Genomic DNA, 20,818 nt, shown 5'->3' on the forward strand with positions numbered 1-20,818 from the left:
CATCTCGCTTTACTGGCCAAGGGAGCCAGCGTACAGCTTCCGGGTCATGTGGCCAGCATGACTAAACCGCTTCTGGTGAACCAGAGCAGTGCATGGAAACACTGTTTACCTTCCTGCCGGTGCAGTACCTATTTATCTACTTGCACTTTGACGTGCTTTCGAACTGCTAGGTTGGCAGGAGCAGGGACCGAGCAACAGGAGCTCACCCCGTCGCAGAGATTCGAACCACTGTCCTTCTGATCTGCAAGCCTAGGCTCTGTGGTTGAACCCACAGTGCCACCCACTGTACACCCGCTTCTTACCGTAATGTAAAAAGGTAAAGGACCCCTGGATGGTTAAGTCCAGTCAAAGGCAATTATAGGCTAGCAGCACTCATCTTGCTTTCAGGCCAAGAGAGCCGGCGTTTGTCCGCAGACAGCTTTCCAGGTCATGTGGCCTGCATGACTAAACCACTTCTGGTGCAACAGAACACGGTGATGGAAACTAGAGCGCATGGAAACGCCAACCTTCTGATCGGCAAGCCCAAGAGGCTCAGTGGTTTAGACCACAGCACCACCCGCATCCCTACTACTTACTTACAGTAGAAACATACCACCACCAGGATAGTGGGGAATGACAGTTGACTACTGACCTCACGTCCTACTCCTGCGTTTCCCAGCAGCAATTGCTTGGTTGTTCACTATAGAAAACAGGGTGTTGAACTAGGTATTCTAGTACCTAGACACCTTCAGTTGAATGCAGCAGGGCTTTTAAGTTCTTACCTACAGCAGCTCCTTAACATTTCATAGTCTTGTGACCACCACCTTTCTTATACAGTGATACCTCGGGTTACAAAAGGGACACGGGTGGCACTGTGGGTTAAACCACAGAGCCTAGGACTTGCCAATCAGAAGGTCAGTGGTTCGAATCCCCATGATGTGGTGAGCTCCCGTTGCTCGGTTCCTGCTCCTGCCAACCTAGCAGTTCGAAAGCACATCAAAGTGCAAGTAGATAAATAGGTACCGCTCCGGCGGGAAGGTAAACGGCGTTTCCATGCACTGCTCTGGTTTACCAGAAGCGGCTTAGTCATGCTGGCCACATGACCCGGAAGCTCTACACCGGCTCCCTTGGCCAGTAACCGAGATGAGCGCTGCAACCCCAGAGTCGACCACGACTGGACCTAATGGTCAGGGGTCCCTTTACCTTGGGTTACAGACGCTTCAGGTTAAGACTCTGCTAACCCAGAAATAGTACCTCTGGTTAAGAACTTTGCTTCAGGATGAGAACAGAAATTGTGCTCCGGCGGCACGGTGGCAGTGGGAGGCCCCATTAGCTAAAGTGGTACCTCAGGTTAAGAACAGTTTCAGGTTAAGAATGGACCTCCAGGATGAATTAAGTTCTTAACCCGAGGTACCACTGTACTTTTATCATGAAAATGGAACCTGTAATCTACTATGCTGCATCTCTCCTTTTCATTTATTTTTTTAGTGAAAATGGTTGCATAGTCTTGGGAACACCGCATGTTGTAGCACTGGTGTTCCATTTCATGGGTAGGACACCCACTGCAAGAGCCACGAAACCACTGTTTACCTTTTTAAGATAAATAAATCACTTTATATTGTTGGCTACATAAGTGTGATAGGTGAGCTGCAGTGTTCTGACTTCCACTAGAGGCAGATGTGCGTCAGAATTAACCAACACCCCAAGACACGTATGGACTGTTTGAAATCTTTTTGAAAGGTTTTTATTTACAGTGCTAAACAATATATATATTTATATTTCTCATCCTCATAATGTCTGTGCCATAGAAAATACTGCAGATGGGTCTGCGTTAATATACAAACAAAAACAACTAAAGACCCTGAAAGGAACAAGGGAGAAATCAAAATTTGGTCCCTAATTTTTTTTTTAATTTAAAAACAACCCGAAATGAGGAACACACACACTGAGTCACATTATTACTTTACACATTTAAAAACAAGCTTCGCCTTCTGGAAGAAGAAAAAAATGTCGACCAGATCCAGCTTGTTGCCTGCCTTGTAAATTTGTACAAAAATGTATTAATAATGAAAATCTTGTCTATGTTTTACTTAAAAACACATTTAAATTGTGTATATATATGTATGTATATATTTATATATTTGCCTTTTCCCAGCAATGGAAAGGGAACCAGGCACAGGACAAAGGAACAAATCACTGCAAGATTCCCTGCCCCCTTTTACATCCCAGGCTCTGGACCCAATTTAACATTTCAGCACCATAAAATTTCCACACCGCATTTGTGGAATTCTGTAAGGGGCCAAAGAAAAGAAGGTGGAAGGTGGGGGGGGGGGGAGGCGGGAATTTGTCCAGGCCAGAAGAAGTTTACAGAAGATGTATCAAAAAGCAGAGGCATGTGAGGATATCTCCAGTTAGGCAGCAATTTTGAGAGGGTGATTGGGAAGAAGTAGGGGCGATGTTTCTGAATATTGGGGATATTCAAATGGGGGGGGGAGGAAGAAATCAGCAGCTGTAGGGAGCACTGTAATATGGAACAGATCTCGGGGCTAGGAAAGAGCCATCTTCAGCTTCCTCTGTCCTCATTGGAAAGCCTTTCGTGACCCCTTCTCATCCTCTGTGGCTACAGCACAGAAGTGGGGGGCCTGCACAGGTGGAGGAAGGAAGATGGGGGGGACAGATAGTGGAGAAGAGGGTGGGGGGAAGGGAGGGGATCAAGCAGAAGAGCCGTTTTCTGTTTTCTTTCTCTTTGGGTCCACTTCGTCCTGTCAATAATAACAACAACAAAAACACGGATGCATTTAGTCATAAGCCATAAACCATGTGTCTCCAGAGAATCCTGAAAAATTCCAAGCTGCCTGGTGGAACTGGTGGAACCCAGGGTTGCCGGGAAGGTAAAATAGGGAGACGAACCACGTGCGCCCCCTTGAGTATCTTGGTACCTTGGTTTACGAACTTAATCCGTTTCGTTCTTAAACCGAGGCGCTAACAAGGCCTCCCCCCACTGGTGCCCTCCCACCTTTCAGATTCTGTTCTTAGACCGAGGTAAAGTTCTCAAACCGGAACACTACTTCCGGTTTTGCAGAGTTCGTAAACCAAATCGTTCTTAAACCGGACTGTTCTTAAACCGAGCTACCACTGCAGTGGAGGACAGAGGTGCCTGGCGTTCTCTGGTCCATGGGGTCACGAAGAGTCGGACACGACTAAACGACTAAACAACAACACCACTGTATGCTTGTGAAGTTGTTGTACAAGTTCAATTCCACAACTCTCCCAGATTTGGGGATACCGCAAGCTCATCTCTAACTTGTTTTTGCGGAAATTGTGAGAGGACCTCAGCAGCTATGGGGGACTTGCGGTTAAGGAGATGTTGGTGGTGTTCTTTCCAGTATACAATGAAGAGGCAGGGGAAGGGGAAACACACTTGTAGCCTGCACTGTCTGTAGTGGACTAGGTCAAACCTTGAGCTATTTGAGCTGTTTTCTGCCCCGAAACCCTAGCATGTGGTGCAATGCAAATACCGTATTTTTCGCCATATAGGACGCACTTTTCCCCCTCCAAAAATGAAGGGGAAATGTGTGTGCGTCCTATGGGGCGAATGCAGGCTTTCGGTGAAGCCTGGAGAGCGAGAGGGGTCGTGCACACCGACCCCTCTCGCTCTCCAAGCTTCGTGGACCTCTCCGCAAGCAGCGGGAGCACTCCCGCTGCTTGCGGAGAGTTGCCTGCATGCCGAAGCCTGTGCGCGCTGAGCTCAGCGCGTCCAGGCTTCGCGGACCTCTCCGCAAGCAGCGGGAGCCAGCCCTGGACTCCCACGGCTTGCAGAGAGCTGCCTGTTTGGGGGCTGGGGTCGGGGGAAGCTCGGGCCTCCCCCGCCCCAACCCCGCGCCTGGGGGGGAAAATAATTTTTCCCCCTTTATTTCCCCCCCCCCAAAAAAACTAGGTGCGCCTTATGGGACGGTGCATCCTATAGGGCGAAAAATATGGTAAATGCAGGACTGAGAGTAGATGTGCAGCTCTGGAGGTTATCTTCTGCAGTGTGGGCATCTCCTGTTTTATCTCTAATCACAAAGGACTCGAACGAGGCAGCAGTGTTTCCCGAGCTCATTCAAATTACCAGCAGCTTTGCACATTGACACACCAGTGTGTGCAGCACTGAGGTGCAGAGATGCGATCTGTAGGAAACTGTGCAGGGAGTTTGTGGGTGAATTGAGGATGCAGAACAACATTGAAGCACAGTGCAAAGCCCCCCAAATTTGGTTTTGGGGGGGGGGTGCTTCCAGGGAGGGGCTGCTGTTCTTCCGGACAGCCAGAATTTGCCTAGACAGAACTGCTTTATAAGAATGACAGCTTTAAGACCCAGTGTCTGAGGAAGCTTCTGTACCCCACTCCCCGGCAATCATTTTTCCTAGTATGTCATGCCTTTTTAGATTGCAGGTCTGCTATTGATCTTCCCAAGCCACTCTGGGAGCCTGCTCGGCTCAAGGGTGGGGTCTAAAAGCTTCACATAAATAAATGATAGATGTGCCGTTACCTCACTTCCAACAAATGGGAGTGAGCAATTCACGTTTCACAGACGGCCGTGCCTTTGGCTTGCCGCAACATGCTTAATGGCCGACTTCGCATTACAAGTTGCCTAGAGCTGTTCTGTCGTCTACCTGTGAGTTGGGCTGGGAGGGCAAGGCCTCAGCCCTTAGAAGAAGCGCCCAGCTTTGACCTAGAAAAAGCCTTCAAGGACTCAGGACCACAATACCTCAAGGATTGCCTCGCCCCCCATGAACCCACCCAGACCCTGAAATCATCATCTGAGGCCCTGCTTTGGGGGCCTCTCCCACGAGAAGTCGGGAGGGGGGCAACATGAGAACCAGCCTTTTCTACAGCGGTTCCCCATTTGTGGGATGCTCTCGCAGGGAAGCTCGCCTGGCGCATTCATTATCTTTAGGCGCCAGGTGAAAGTGTTCCTTTTCAGCCATGTCTTGGGCTGATTGACCATTTACGGCCTTTTAAATCCATCCGTGGGAGTGGCGGTGTTATTGGTATGTTTTAATTTTATGGTGCATTTTGTCTTCTCGTTTTGCATTTTTGAGTTGTGAACCGCCTTGCGATTTTCAAAAGCATGCGGATTTAATAAACAAATATATAAATGGAGAGCAGAGGAAACCCGTTCTCCATTTACAGTGGTACCTTGGGTTACATACGCTTCAGGTTACATACACTTCAGGCTACAGACTCCGCTAACCCAGAAATATTACCTCGGGTTAAAAACTTTGCTTCAGGATGAGAACAGAAATTGTGCTCCGGCGGCGCGGCGGCAGCAGGAGGCCCCACTAGCTAAAGTGGTGCTTTCAGGTTAAGAACGGACCTCCAGAACAAATTAAGTACTTAACCCGAGGTACCACTGTATTTATTCCCCCCACCCCACAGCTGCAATCGTGAGCTTAACCAGCTTTGAGACACGGCCAGAGCTCTCACGCTACAGGATAAGCAGCCCTCCACCTTGGGGGTGGGGTTGTTCGGGGGGGAGGTTTCCTGCCCCCAACTGAACCCCGGCACAAGATGAGAGTTATGCATTGTTCAGGGTCATCTATCAATCCAGCTGGGTTGTGTACTTGGAACTGAGTGGCGGCACCATCTTGTTCTGTGCCTTAGGAAGCCAAGTGCCTTGGGGTGGACTTGTTCCTCATACGTCCCCTTAGTTCTTTGGCGGAACAGAACTCTCCCCACTCCTGCCATCCTTGGCATTGTTTCTACTAACCTCTTCCTGCTTCTTCTCCGCAGATCGCTTCACTGCATGCGAATCTGGCTCCTGTTCGTTTTCATCGTCTTGGAATTGAGGAGGGGAGGGGGGAAAAACACACGTTAGATCAGTCAACCAGCCACGGAAGGCAGCATTCATTTATAGCACAGCTCACAAGCGGTTTGCTCTCTCTCACCTTCATCCTCGTCCTCGTCGTCATCCACCTCCTCAGGATTTGCATCTTCCTCCTCATCCTCTTCCTCGGCTCCATTCTCATCGTCCTGTATAATGCAAACCCACAGAAGGCAGCAGTTGTGTCAGTGTCTCCGGCACATGCTCTGCCTTCCCAAAAGCTCATCCCCGTCTTAATTTCCACTTTCCAGAGCCCAACAATTCTAATAATAATAATAATAATTTTATTATTTATACCCCGCCCATCTGGCTGGGCTTCCCCAGCCACTCTGGGCGGCTTCCAAAAAAATATTAAAATACTGTAATACATCAAACATTAAAAGCTTCCCTAAACAGGGCTGCCTTCAGATGTCTTCTAAAAGTCTGGTAGTTGTTGTTCTCTTTGACATCTGGTGGGAGGGCGTTCCACAGGGCTGGTGCCACTACTGAAAAGGCCCTCTGCCTGGTTCCCTGTAACTTGGCCTCTCGCAGTGAGGGAACCGCCAGAAGCCCTCAGAGCTGGACCTCAGTGTCCGGGTAGAATGATGGGAGTGGAGACACTCCTTCAGATATACTGGACTGATTCTGCTCAATTTATATTAATTTCATTTACTGTCACACAGATACCCTACTCCTCTTCAGAGGAGCTGGTTGTGGCTTAAGCAACTCCCTGCACTGTCCCCTTTACACTTTGAGTCTCTGTTCTTTACAGAGGATGACGAGAATTCTGCTTCATTTCTGGCCATATTCGCTTCTTGCCAGTTTTCCTTACACAGCCACTGCTCTCTTATTCAAAACACAGCTCTCCTCTCTGGGTGAACTTCCACGTTGGTTCTTGTCAGGGCATGGGAGAAGCTGACACTGGGATGTGCGGATGTTCATTCAGCAAATCTGACCCTGATCAGGAGATAGCAGTATCTGCTCATAAGAGAGATGGACTCTTAGCTGAGAGCCTTCTCCTAACCAAGGCTGTGCTCACCCAGCAGGTACAGAGAACAGAACTAGCAACAGCTGTGGTCTTCAAATTAGATGTGATGTAGAAGATCAGTGACTGGCATTTTCCTTGATTTTAGTCTTTCTGCAGAGCTATTTTGAGGATGAGGAAATCAGTACTCTGGGAGAAGGTCTGGACCTTTTGCCAAGTCTAAACCCCCATCTCCTGAAGCTTATTAGCTCTGTGAGGGAGGGTGGGAAATAGGGGAGAGGCAAGGAAAAGATAAGTAATTCTGTACCTATTTCCCAGAAGCAACTGCTTGGCCACAGAATGCAACATTGAATGTTATCATGGGTCTTCTCAAGCTAGGTGCTAAAGCATGGCTAGGCAAACTAAGGCCTGGGGGCCGGATCTGGCCCAATTGCCTTCTAAATCCAGCCCACGGACAGTCCGGGAAACGTGTTTTTACATGAGTAGAATATGTGCTTTTATTTAAAATCCATCTCTGGGTTATTTGTGGGGCACAGGAATTCATTCATTCCCCCCCCAAAAAAAATATAGTCTGGCCCCCCACGGGGTCTGAGGGACAGTGGACTGGCCCCATGCTGACCCCTGTACTAAAGAAACCACCATTCCACATTAAGACTTTTTTTTTTCATTTAGGGACTTCTTCATCTCATCTCATTGTGATTGATGCTGAGAGCACAAGAAACTTTTCCAGTCGTGCAAACCCAGCTCATCATCTTGGGACTGAATATACAGCCACCCACTCACTGCAGTGGCACACTTTGGGCTTTCAAATTTCAGCAGCGCCCTGGGCGACGCTAAAATTTGGCGCTCCCGTACCTCTCATGCTACATTCTACAGCACTGTTGTCGTACCCCGTGCAGCGTGGCACCAGGGCGGCCAAACTACCCTAAAACTGCCTCTGGTTCTTGCTCTCCCCGCCGCCCTCCACGAGAGGCATTTTTGGATCCTAGAGAAGTTAGCATGAACCCACTTTGTAATTCTTAGCACCTGAACCTCTCCACTAGGTCTCAGGATACCTGTCTAAGGAGCAGGACGCAGTGGTGGACTGCAGCACTGCCTGCTTGCCGCACATTCTAATTCTCCAGGGCAGCTAAGATTGCCCCCTTTCCCTCCTACCTTTCCCTTGCTGCATGGCAGATTCCTCCCCCACCCCACCCCCCAAATTAAGTGACCCTCCTCGCTCAGTGGACACAGTTTCCTGGCAGATCTCCATCACAAGAAAAGCTACACTTGTTGGCATATCTGCCCACCACAGAGGTGACCACAGTCTTCAGGGAGCAGGGTTGATAACTTGGTGCAGCAAATAGATAGCCCTTTCCTCTTCTGCTGATTTGATGGAGCAGGAGAAGAGAAACAGCAGTTCCTGTTCCCCTTTCCTATCTCTGCTAGTTGGAGCCCCAAAGTGGCAGAACTTGGAAATCGTTCAATCCAACTGTATATTCTGATGGGCACTCCTTTGCCTATTCTGCTTTGCCCCAGCCTGCACCCCTAGATAATCTGTTGCCTCTAGATGGTACTAATTTTTCCAGTTTTCCTTAGGAAAAGTCTATATGGGCATTAAAAAAAAAACACATGTGCAGAGAGCTGCTCAGTTTGGCACTTTTGGCATCATGAAGAAGCCTCCCCTCTCCCCCCTGAAGCATTTTGCAGGTTAAAAAAATGAATAAATCTTTAAAAACGTCAGGCACCATAGGATCTTTTCCATTATAGCTGTACAAATGGTGCTATAAACAAGACCTTCATGGGTGGAGCAAGATAAATGGCAAGAGGAAACCAGCACTCATGGCTGAGGCAACTATGTGAAGAGTCAGAAGAGGCAAAACCCAAACCCTGGTGGCTCTTTTTTTAAGGGTTTGCCTGTACACACCCTCACTTTGCTGTCTTCCTTCCTCTCCCACCTCTCTGTGCTTCTCAACCAAATACAGGGATAGGCAAGGGACTACAACTCCCATCATCCCTAGCTAACAGGACCAGTGGTCAAGGATGATAGGAGTTGTAGTCCCAAAACATCTGGAGGGCTGAATTTGCCTATGCCTGACCAAATATCTGCCCAGTTACCTCTATTATCTCCTTCTTTTCTTTGCGGGCAGACTTCTCCTCATGCTTCTCCTTCTTTTCTTTCAGGTCCTGGAAGACAGGAAGAGAAATACGTGTGCTTAATACTAGAGGGGCTGTAAAGAAGGGCTAATATGAAGAAGCAGGAACTGCGTAATAATAAGACAGAAATAATGAAATCGGTGAAGAGGAGGGCGTGGCTCAATTACCGGCAATAGGAGAGGTGATAACTGAATACCAAAGGCAACATATTTAAGCGTTTCAAAAAGGAGAGGTTGCTTTTAGAATTGCCCGCAGTGTATCACTGAGATTAAGAGCCTTGTCACTGTGACATATAGGGAAACCTAGGCAACGTTTTTCAAGCTATAGAAGCCTCGTGGTGGAAGACCAGCTGAAGGCTTGCCAACATTCGGTGGTCGTGGTGTGATTTAACTGTGGCCCATGACGTTTTGGTGCCCAAGACTGATCATCCAAATGGGCGCTTCCTCCCACTAATTAACATGTGTCACAATCTGCCAGCCTGCTGCCATGCGGCTCCCATTCATTCCACTGGAGCTTGCACAAAATTACTTCCAAGTCTATTATTATTACACATGAAATCTGTCAGCCACCTCACAGCACCTCGTTTTAGGGCTGCCTGTGCCCGTGGTTTGTTGTTTGTTTGTTTATATGCCACTATGAACATCATTAAGATCCTTCAGAGAGCATTTTTGGAAGTTAAAAATTTAGCTCTTTCTAAAAAGGAACCCTTGTTTTGTTTTTTGTTTTTTAAAACTTCTGGGGAAGCCGTCCCATCGCATATGGTGTTGCACTGCAATTCTCACCATCCCCTGAACAATTGCCCATGCCGGCTGAGACTGATTGGGATTTAAATTCAACACCCGATTCACCCTGCCGTTTACAGAGACTAGCAGGAGATGTCTAATCAGAAACGTCTACACTGCTGGTCACTGCACTTATGATGTAGACCTGACTTTCATGGGCAACAACTTATTTGACTTTAGTTATTAATACATCTATTAGCAACCTGCCATCTGGTGTTGCTCCTGAGTGCTAAGAAACCCAGAGAGTCAGCACAGCTTTTAAAGCAGTGCAGTTAAGGTTCGGTTCATCATCTTGATTCAAAATGATGTCCAACTCTATCCAAACACAGGTGAAAACCTGCTCCTTTATCTCAGGAACCAACATGCAAAATTTGGCTATGATATCTCAAGAGGCGTCCAGATGTATAGCAAATAAGTAACTCTCTGAAATAGATAGCAGATGGTGTGGTAGTTTCTGCTTGGCTATTGACTGTTTATAGGTAAGAACAGCAGTATTTTTATGCAGTCTGTTCCCTCTATGTGTTCCGGAATATTTCATATGTATCTCCAAAATTCTTCTGACAGAGCCTTGTAAGATAGGATAAGCCGATATTATCTGCATGTTGTGGCTGAAGAGTTGTATCTGAGAGAAGAGTGGTTTTGTTCTTGGGTGAAACGAGGTAAGAACCTGGGGCCTTAATTACTATACTACACTAAGCTGCTTTCTTTAAAACACACACGGGGGGGGGGGGGGGATGTGCAATTTAACATACTGAAACATCATCCATTTAGTTATTTATGCAGATAACAAGCAAGAAACTTACATACGAGGTTTAAAATAGGATTGCTAAACATGCACCGCCCTCTGAGAAAGGAAAATGGGCAAAGACAATAGGACATAAGGCAGGGTTACTCTAGAATTTTTATTTTGCTCTCCGTAAAGGGTTTTATAGGGTGGATGGAAAAGTGCACCTTTTTGCACACTTTTTGATCTGTGCTAACACTGGGCCCTTGCACCAGTTCCGGTGAAAACTCAGCTATGCGCTAAAACAACTTCACCTTTGTGCAGGACTACAAAGTACAAACCTTAATTAGATGGTGTGAGAGAGGTAAGCCTTTGTAAAGGAGGCATCCGTGGTAAGAAAGGTTGCCATATAGGACAGATGATCCCATAAATGTTCCACTAGAGGGCATAATACGCTTTCAAAACTCAGGCATGAGGCTTCTAAAACCTGCTACTGGCAAAGATGGAACACTGGCCTAGATATGAGGTAGTCTAACCCACATTGATCATTTCAGGGTCAAATCAGCATCTGAGATTCCCATAGCTAATCCTCTAACCAGAACCATTTTTCTATGCATTCAGAATCAAAAGTAGCTTCTTTCTTCCTTTCACACACAGACAAAAGGCAAACATTTTCCATGGCCACTCCCAAAGCCTGGGGCATAATGAATAGTAACTGACAGGGGTTCTGGGGTTTCTCTTATAAAAACAGACAGATTTTCCTCCCGCTGGTCATTTTTTGAACTTGCAGCTGGAAGGGTTGTGTTCTTAGAAATGTCATGTCATGACAATAGCCCATAAAACCTTCCATAAGTGATGTAGTATGCAAGACCCATCACTGACAATCTCACGGGACATAATTTGTATGATGTAAAACAACAATGAAACTGACTGAAGTGTTGTGATCAAAAATAAGGTGAACCTGGGAACAATGTGCCCCAAGGCTTTGCTTCTGCAAAGATTGCACACAATTAGATACCTGGTTTTGTACGTTAACTAAAATATGGGGAAAGGCTGTCCCGTCTTGTGTGGAAGACTATTTTCAAAGCTGCGGAACTGACTATCTTTAGCTTTCTCATGCAAATCGAGAAAGAGATGTACAGTACTGTAGAAGCAAGTCTGAGCAGCATGTAACTTTGATTTATGCCCATGTCCCTGGCTGCCCTTAAGGTTGTTTTAATCAATGACTATCCCTACAGTGCAGGAGAGGAGACTGCCTAACTATCAAAAAATATTGTGCAAGACCCAAGTCCTGGAACACAGTTTGAGTACTGTTTGCCTTTCCCTTTTATCTTTTTCTCCCTCTTTTCTGGCAGGCCAGAGAATCCTATGCCCTGGTATGCCCTGCAGTGAAATTGCATGTTTACTTAGAATTACTGCCAGATACACGTGCGTAGGATTGCAGCTTTACACGTTCCTGCTTCCATTCTGCTACAAGGGAGCGAAGAAGCTGGACGGAGACCTATTAATGGCATGGCGGCACTGAATTCCTACTGCCTCCCTCGTTTAATCTTTCCCTTCTCTCCCCACCCCCTCTTCAATTAACGTTTCCAATCCAGCATTAGTAAATATACCAGGAGCAAATCCCACGCGGCGCTAACCGCCCCCCCCCCACCTTAGGGAGTCACGTGGCTTCTCGAGGGTTGTGTTGTCTTACTCTGCGGGGTGACCTTGCCCCGCAACCTACTTTCCCGCTTCACCCGCAGCAGGCAGCCTTCTTGCAAGACCCAAGCTACAGTTCCCACGACGCGGAGATAACACGTGTCTCCGCGGTTTGCGCGCACATGGAGACAAAACAAAGTCAGGAACGCCAAGGCAAGCGAAGACATAAGGTCCGATGCCTTCGCAGACAAGAAACATGGTTGCGGGGGGAAACGACCCATCTGTTGGCAAGCAGGCAGGCAGGCAGGCAGGCGCACGCACATCCCGGCGCGCGCGCGCTCTTTAATTGCCTTCCATCTTTTCCTGGCTTTGTGCTGCGCGTCTCCGCTTCACTGTTTTTGTTTCCTAATAAAGCGAAACGGTTTAGGCGTCTGGTTTCGTAGTCCGCCGGATGGGAGGTTCGGCGTCCTTGTTTAAAACTGTGCCCCCCCCCCCCCTTAACACTGAGGATCACCCACCCAACCCAGGTGGGCGCATGGTTTGAAAGGTGACCGCCCCCTCCTCCCCGCCCGGTCTCCATGATGATTAATGGCACTAGGATGAAAAGAAAAGCTCTCCGCCTTTGGCACAGCTAGGGGCACCCAACTGACACGTGCATTCTTTCCCGGTTCTCACAAACCCTAGAGACTTTGGGCAGAAAGCCAACGCGCCCCAGCCAGCCAGCCAAGCGCACCGTGTTGGCCGCGAAGGTGCCGGGCACGAGAGCGCAATGCCCGCACGCCGCTCTCTGCCCGTCTAAGGGCGTGCGCTTTCTTTTCCTGACCCGAATCCCAGCCGACAGCTCGTTTGCAAGGGGACCAGGAAAAAAAGGAAAAGCGGGTCGTTCGGGAGACGCGTGGAAAGGCGTCGGAATAAAGGCGGGCGCGGGGAGCAAGGCGCACGCCCGCCACCCTCCTCGAGTCTTCTCTTCCCTCCGTAACTGTTTCCCCACAACCAGCTTGCGCCCTCTCTGCCATCGATCCCGAGCGCACCGGGGCAAGGGCGAGCTCCGCCACCAGCCCCTATCCGCCTGCTTCGTTGCAATCGAGCATTGGGCGCCCTCGCCCCGGGGTCTTGATCCCAGCTTGGTCCTCACCTTGGCCCCCAGCTCCACCGGAGCCTCCTCGGCGGGCTTCTCCGACATCCTGGAAAGAGGGGAGCGAAACAAAACAAAAGGCGCAAGGCGAGAAAGAGCGAGGGCGCGCGGGAGAGGCGCTTGGCCGGAGGGACCAGGTGCAGCTCGGGTTAAGCTCTCGGGAAGCCGACGGGCACTTCTCGGCTCGCCCCGGCGCCACAGCCACAGGGTTCTCCGCTGCCGCGATGAGGCTGTGCCAGAAAAAGGGATTTATACGGCGCTCGGCGGCGAGGGAGGGACCTGCGCAAAGGGAGGGGAGGCTGGGAGGGATGAGCGGGAAAGAGGGAGGGCTGGATGGAAGAGCGAAGGCGCAAGCAGGCTGCCCAGCAGGAGGAGGAGGAGGAGGAGGAATATAAATGGCCCGGCAAGAGGGGACACTGCGCTTTGCGAAACAAAAGAAAACAAAACCATTCACTGCGGAAGGAGGGTTAGGGGAGCTTGCGTGGTCCTGAAGGCCGGGAAGCCCAGCCAGAGCTATGCCCTTGGGGAAGCTTCCCTTCCGCGCTTTGTCTCCGGCTCCTTTGTTCGAGTCGCGCTCTCCTCTCCTGCGCCGCGCGCCCTTCGCAAGACCGCGCGTGCCCTTTGTACTACCCCGGGTTAACGGAGCCAGAATAACTAGAACCTAAATCGCCAGCTGCTTGGCTCCGTTGCGTCAGGCACGGCTGCAAGTGATCTGCTGTCTGCGTAGTTGCAAGACTTGAGATAGCTGCCTTTAGCCACCCCCGACTGTGGCAGAAAGCAGGAACCGAGTTGTGCCCCACAGTTGGAATCCGATCCAGAACCCCGGGGCTCCTGTTGCGGTGGAAACATCTCCATGTTATACCCAGGACTCCTCGCATTCCAGTGAATTCTGGAGTAAAAACGGTATCGCTCAGCCAAGGCCATGCTGAGCCCTGGGGGTGCGTATCATTCTGTGGCTCTCTGCCCATGTCCAGAGTGGTCTGGAGAATCCTCTCCAGATTCCATACCATTTGGCACAGGACGGATCCATCCTTTTTCATTCCCCCTTGATAGAAACTTGACAAGGGGTAACCAAGCCATGTTAAGTCACCTTCCCTATCCCAATTCATTCACCTGTGAAAAATCAGCTACATGCATGTGAGAACCAGTCCCAAGACTTGCAATACTTGGAACAAACTAAGTTATCCAGAGAAAAGGAATGGGGGTGTTTTACCAAGTCTTCCCCCCCCCCCAGTCCCCTGCCTGTAAACTTGAACTGGGCAATTATTTTTTGAGGAAACATGATCCCCCTGCTTATGTGATCACCTGTCCTCTTCCAGTGTCCCCCCTTTGCGAACACCATATAACACACTTCTTCACTCATTCTGTTCACAAGAATCACATTTTGCCTAAGAAAATTTCCCTGAACTAGAGTAAATTCCCTCTGAATCATTGATGTACTGACTCAGGGTTATCTTCACAGACACATTTTATTTATTGAAAACCTTCCCTTTAACAGGTTATCAAGGTGGCTTACAAGACTTTACGACAAAACAAAAGCATTAAAACACTAGTATAAAAGCAGTCAGCAGAATTAAAAGCAAACACCCACAGCAAAGAAACAAAACACAAAGAGTGAAAAAGCCTGGGGAAAGGAAAAGGCCTTTCCCAGTGCCAAAATGACATCAAGGTAGGTGCCACGTAAGCCACCTTGTGGAGAGCATACCCTAGTTGAGAGGCCCCCATCAGATAGTCAGCAACCTTTCCCCTGAAGCCACCTGTCATACCTCAAATGGAGGGGAACCCAAAGAAAGGCCTCTGCTGAAGATCTCATTGTATGGGTGGAGGAGCAGGCACAAGTGGAGACCCGCTGTCTTTCAGGCATCCTGGTCTCAAGCCATAAAGGCTTTTAAAGGTCAAAATTCACACACTGAACTGAGCCTAGACCAGACTGAAAGCCAGCTAAGTTGGTGAAGCATAGGAGTAATGGGATCACAATGCCTGGATTCAGTTAATAGACTCACAGTTGTACTTTGAAGTAATGGAAGCTTCTGAAGTGCCTTGAAAGGCATCCCTATATACATTACATTACAGTACAGTGGTACCTCGGGTTACGAGCTTAATTCATTCCGGAAGTCCGTTCTTAACCCGAAACTGTTCTTAACCTGAGGTACCACTTTAGCTAATGGGGCCTCCCACTGCTACCTCACCGCCGCCATGCGATTTCCATTCTCATCCTGGGGCAAAGTTCTCAACTCGAGGTACTACTTTGGGTTAGCGGAGTTTGTAACCCAAAGTTTGTAACCTGAAGCATTTGTAACCAGAGCTACCACTGTAGTATAATTTGGAAGTTACCAAGACATAGATCACAGAGACCAAGGTATCTGTCTAGATACAGTTGCGGCTGGTGCACCAGTCTCAACTGGTATAACATGCTCAAGTACCACAGAGGCAAACTATACCTCAGGTGGAAACAATGGATCCGTAGGCAATCCCCTCTTCAGAGGGGTTGCACTCCAGCACAGGGTGAACATAAGAAACATGGAGAGATGAATCATCTCCATCCTGTCTTGTCTAGGCTGAGCTTCATGTTCTTTGCCTTCATCCAGTTAATTACTGAACCCATCTAGTCCTGGTTTATCACCATCATCACTTAATATGAGTTGGGTGAAAAGGAGAAATAGAGCTGTCATCTGCATATAGATACAACTAATTTCAACTTCCCTGATGATGACCTCACTCAGTAGTTTCATTTGTACGGAGGACAAAGATGTCAGGAAGTCAAGCAGTGGTTCCCCCTGCACCACCTTCTGAAATTGGCTGCCCAAGTAGGTGTGCACACTTTACTGTGCAAAAGAACCCCCCCCTTTTTTTTTTTTGCTTTCCCTATTTCAAGCCTTGCCCTCTTCTATCATATCTCCATAGCACTGATGGGGCTACCTGCCTATATCACACAACTGAGTCATACTATCAAGTTCTCCGCTACTGGTCAGTTGGTTTGGACTCCCCATTGTGTTTTCATACCAGAGTCTGGCAAAATCCAGTGCTATGGGAAGAGGACAGTAAGTAGGCAAATCGCTCCTTGGAATTAAGTGGCATTGATTAACACCCCCTCCCCCAATGAATATTTCTGTTCTTCCTTCTGCATCTTCCAATATCTCAAGACTGAAAGACAAATATGGATTGGCTTCTATTGTGAAATAGGGCACATTCCATTATTTAATTGGTCCAAATGTCTTGCAGTATGACATGCTTCCTAAGGAAGCATAAGTAGTCCACTTGTTGAGCACATCTGGCCCCTCACAGCACACACTTTGCGGTAACAACATGGCTGATCAGTTGGGTATTAAGGAGGCAAGGCACAAGCCTTTCTTCTATCTGTGTCATTACTGGCTTCTTCACTTGAGAGAATGTAACAAATCTTTTTGACTCTTTCCTGTTATTTCTGCCAATTGGATCATTACGTTCATTGGGCCTAAATACTTTTTTTTTTTTTTTTAGCTAGAAAAGTGGAAGTTTCAGCACAGAAACCCAAGAGTTGTGAAGCTGAAATAATGCACTTTCCAGTCTTCTGTATTCAACTACCCCCATTTGTGTGTAGCATGTGCCACAAGCAGAGGATTAATCAAGACACAGCTTGTCATAAGTATTCCTATTCTGAAAAAGGAATATATGTTTTTAAACAAAGCTGGTCTTCCAGAATGGAATAAAACCGCCACAATGCAATGTGCACAATTCCCAACTTAAGAGAGCATATCCAGATAAACACAATTGCTGATATCGACGACGACTAGGAGGTCCAGCAGAATCATCAAGGTCCTGCTCCTTCTGTTTTCTGGTGTAGACCATCTATCATAATAATAATAATAATAATAATTTATTATTTATACCCCGCCCATCTGGCTGAGTTTTCCCCAGCCACTCTGGGCGGCTCCCAATCAGTGTTAAAAACCGTACAGCATTACATATTAAAAACTTCCCTGAACAGGGCTGCCTTAAGATGTCTTCTGAACGTCAGGTAATTCTTTATCTCTTTGACATCTGATGGCCAAGACAGTTGCTGCATCAAATGTAGGCCTAAAGTCCAACTGAAATGGATCCTGATAATTGTCTCATCCAAGACGTAATGAAGTTGGCACAGCCACCACTCACTCAAAGCACTTTACCCAGGAAGTGGCAAATAGTGGGTCTAACAGCAACCACACATATGCTTCCTTCAAACAACTTTGATGACCTTGGAACAGTTTTGTCTTGAGATGTAGAAAGAGAGCTGTCTGGTAGAGCTCTGAGGGTTCCTTAACACCTTCTAGTTGCAGACCTTGGCGGCTCCAATTTCAGTAGTGTCCTGTGCAACACGAAAATCCAGTGCCCCCTGCCTCTCGCCTTCCACTGGACTTCATAGTTGTGATGCCTGCTGTGGCACTCCAGAAGCTCTGCGCCCAGTGCAACTGAACCAGTTGTGCTCTCCTAGATCTGTATCTGCAGCATCTGCTGGCTCACAATAAAGATGAACCAGGGTCACTCAGAAAAACTCTGCTGGGAACACAATGATGGCCAAGAGCATTCTAATATTTCCAACCACTCCTGCAAAGAAAGTAGGTACTGGATCTGTAAACCTCAACAGGAACCGATCTGACCATGGTGAGATTCATATCCTCAGCTATGATCCTAGTACCTATCTCCTACCCTGAAAATGCCTTCAAAGGCTGGTGCCACATATCCAAAGTACTAGAGCTTTCCTCAGTTGACAGCTAGAAGTTAGTTTCTCTGCTCCTGGATAGCTCCTCTTCTTCCACCAGCAACTGGGGAACAGGAACTGTGTAGAAAATTTCACTCATTGCTCCTCTGCTGGTCCAGCTGCCTTTTCCATCTTCTTGGGAAACACTCAGTATCTGGAACTACCTTGGCCTTTGGTAAAATTCAAGTAAAAAAGTCCTTTTATCAGGTAAGCCACAGAAAAAATATATCCAATTGATATCTGATAACATAAATCCAAAATTATATCCATTGCTTTAAAAATGTTCAACCCACAACCAGTTTTATTCTTGCCTTCATTCATAACTCCATGAGCTGCTCCTCTTCAAAACAGGATCCAGAGCATGTGGTCCCACAGCCCTGTCAACTAGCTTTTCTATCGGTGCCCTCACAGTTAAAGCCAAATAGTGTGAGGCAATTACCTTAGAATAGCATGCTAATTTTTATTGTGGGAATCTTTTGTCAGTTGACTTGAGAGCCTCCCAGGAATAAAAAGCAGGATATAAGCCTTCAAAATAAATAAATCCCATTTATTCTTGCACGTAAAAAGTTGCCACAAATAATAGGTTAAAACATATTCATTCTTTGTAAATTCTCCAATTGGTCTTCTAGCTTGATTGATCGCTGCAGAAAACACTCATAGGGCTGGGTAATAGTACAATGGGAGCCATCATGAGATGCTGAGCACTTCATTTAAATAGGGGCCTTTAACAGTCTTTAAAATACAAATACAATAATGGGATGGTGAGATATGTGTATTTTTAACAAAACAAAAAAGTGCTTATGTTCAATAGGCTTTGAAATGCAGAACAGGCAAATTCTGTGGAATCTTTTATGTTTTGCGCTTTGAATAAGAGCTGGGTAGCAAAAGTTGGGGCAAGTGCCTACAGTAATGGCCTGTGTGTGTGTGTGTGTGTGTGTGTGTAGAAGCAAGCTTTATCAAATTTGTATGGACTGATTTTTTGCAATGTGTTTCTAGGTTCCTAAATTGCAGAGATCGCGGCTGCTACCCTGTGCCATTACTTGGGGGGCAGCGGGTGACACTTCAGAGCAGCCATCCTGCTGTTAGTTGAGGCAGCAAGCTTGTGTTTCCAGGGTAGAACACTTCATACTTCCTGTGTAGCTGAACGCTCCACTACACATAAACAAGATCCTTCTGAATACTGGAAGAAGAAATCAAGAAAACAGCATGTTAAGAATTGAGTTCCTGTCAAACCTTCCCGTTAACACCTATTCCACCTCCCCCCAGTTTAGGCGTATTAAAAACAGAGGTATCACCTTGCCAACAAAGGTCCGTATAGTTACTATGGTTTTCCCAGTACAGTGGTACCTCGGGTTAAGTACTTAATTCATTCCGGAGGTCTGTTCTTAACCTGAAACTGTTCTTAACCTGAAGCACCACTTTAGCTAATGGGGCCTCCTGCTGCTGCCGCGTCGCCGGAGCACAATTTCCGTTCTCATCCTGAAGCAAAGTTCTTAACCTGAAGCACTATTTCTGGGTTAGCAGAGTCTGTAACCTGAAGCGTATGTAACCCGAGGTACCATTGTAGTGATGTATGGAAGTGAGAGCTGGACCATAAAGAAGTGTGATCGCCAAAGAATGGATGCTTTTGAATTCTGGTGCTGGAGGAGACTCTTGAGAGTCCCATGGACTGCAGGAAGATCAAACCTATCCATTCTTAAGGAAATCAGCCCTGAGTGCTCACTGGAAGGACAGATCCTGAAGCTGAGACTCCAATACTTTGGCCACCTCATCAGAGGAGAAGACTCCCTGGAAAAGACCCTGATGTTGGGAAAGATGGAGGGCACAAGGAGAAGGGGACGACAGAGGACGAGATGGTGGGACAGTGTTCTCGAAGCTACCAGCATGAGTCTGACCAAACTGCGGGAGGCAGTGGAAGACAGGAGTGCCTGGCATGCCCTGGTCCAGGGGGTCATGAAGAGGCGGACACGACTAAACAACGACATTCTCATGGACACGCGAGCCCACACCCGCGATGCTTCTATAGCGAGGATCGAGGGTCTTTTGTCTTTCCTCCTCGTGGCATTTATTCCCACGACCTTTATGGTACTGAAGCACCGAAGGATGTCGCTCGGGAAAGAAAACGCAGCTCGAGCGCGAACAAGATGGCGAGGAGCTATTAGTCTGGAGCCGGAGACTCGCACAGGTTCCCTCCCACTCCTGCTTTCCCCTGACTGGAATTTTCCACTCCAGCTGCCTTCGCTCGCAGCCCGCCTCCCTCCCGTCTTGTCCACACCCAGTTCCAGAATAATTCCCGGCTTCGCATATTTTATTCCCTCAGAACTCCTCCCCAGGCCAATATATTAATACGGGGCGGGGCTAATTCGCTTGTCCGCGCGAGGCAAACCGCGGGAGGGGGCGGGAGAAGACGGTATTTTGTGCGTTGTGTTGTGTGCGTTTTGTGTTGTGTTGTGTGTGTGTATTTTGTGTCGTTGTTTTCCTCCTCCCTCCCTTTTCCCGCGCTCTAATCGGGAGCTCAGGGAGCTCGTGTGGTTGAAAGACGGAGACGCAGCGCTTTTTGCTCCCCTTATAAGGAGAGGACAGGGACGGGGACTGCGATTGGCTGATTCAAATGAGCAGGAGGCTTAGCAACAGGCTTCGTATTGGCTGCCGGGCGGGGAAGGAAAGGAGGGAGGGGGGAGAAGCCACAGCGCCCCGCGCGATGGAAGAAATGGAGGGAATGGGAATGAGGCCATGGGGGAGGGAGTTGGGTTTTGGGCGACAGTTTCCGTGGCAACAAACGGGAGGATTTCGCTTCACGAAAGCCGTGGGGTGGCATGTCCCCTGGAGGGGTGGGAATGGGGGGAGTGGGTCTTCCCATCGTGGCTTGAAGGAGGG

At 48.0% G+C, this 20,818-nt stretch overlaps 1 protein-coding gene and 1 long non-coding RNA gene across 2 annotated transcripts; both read right to left on the reverse strand.

Moving 5' to 3' along the window:
* Window positions 1–1,695: 1,695 nt before the first annotated feature.
* On the reverse strand, window positions 1,696–13,471 carry PTMS (parathymosin). The gene is made up of 5 exons (XM_083720032.1): window positions 13,225–13,471; window positions 8,904–8,972; window positions 5,907–5,991; window positions 5,729–5,796; window positions 1,696–2,741 (listed from the first exon to the last, which is right to left on the reverse strand). Exons 1-5 carry the CDS (start codon window positions 13,270–13,272, stop codon window positions 2,691–2,693), a joined length of 321 nt encoding a protein of 106 aa, XP_083576158.1. The 5' UTR covers window positions 13,273–13,471; the 3' UTR covers window positions 1,696–2,690.
* A 5,003-nt stretch (window positions 13,472–18,474) lies between these two features.
* Window positions 18,475–20,818, reverse strand: LOC310835416. The gene is made up of 2 exons (XR_014559655.1): window positions 19,951–20,818; window positions 18,475–19,121 (listed from the first exon to the last, which is right to left on the reverse strand). It is a non-coding gene; the product is annotated as an uncharacterized lncRNA (long non-coding RNA).

This window comes from Podarcis gaigeae, assembly GCF_964106915.1.
Source record: "Podarcis gaigeae genome assembly, chromosome: 17".
Classification (NCBI taxonomy): domain Eukaryota; kingdom Metazoa; phylum Chordata; class Lepidosauria; order Squamata; family Lacertidae; genus Podarcis; species Podarcis gaigeae.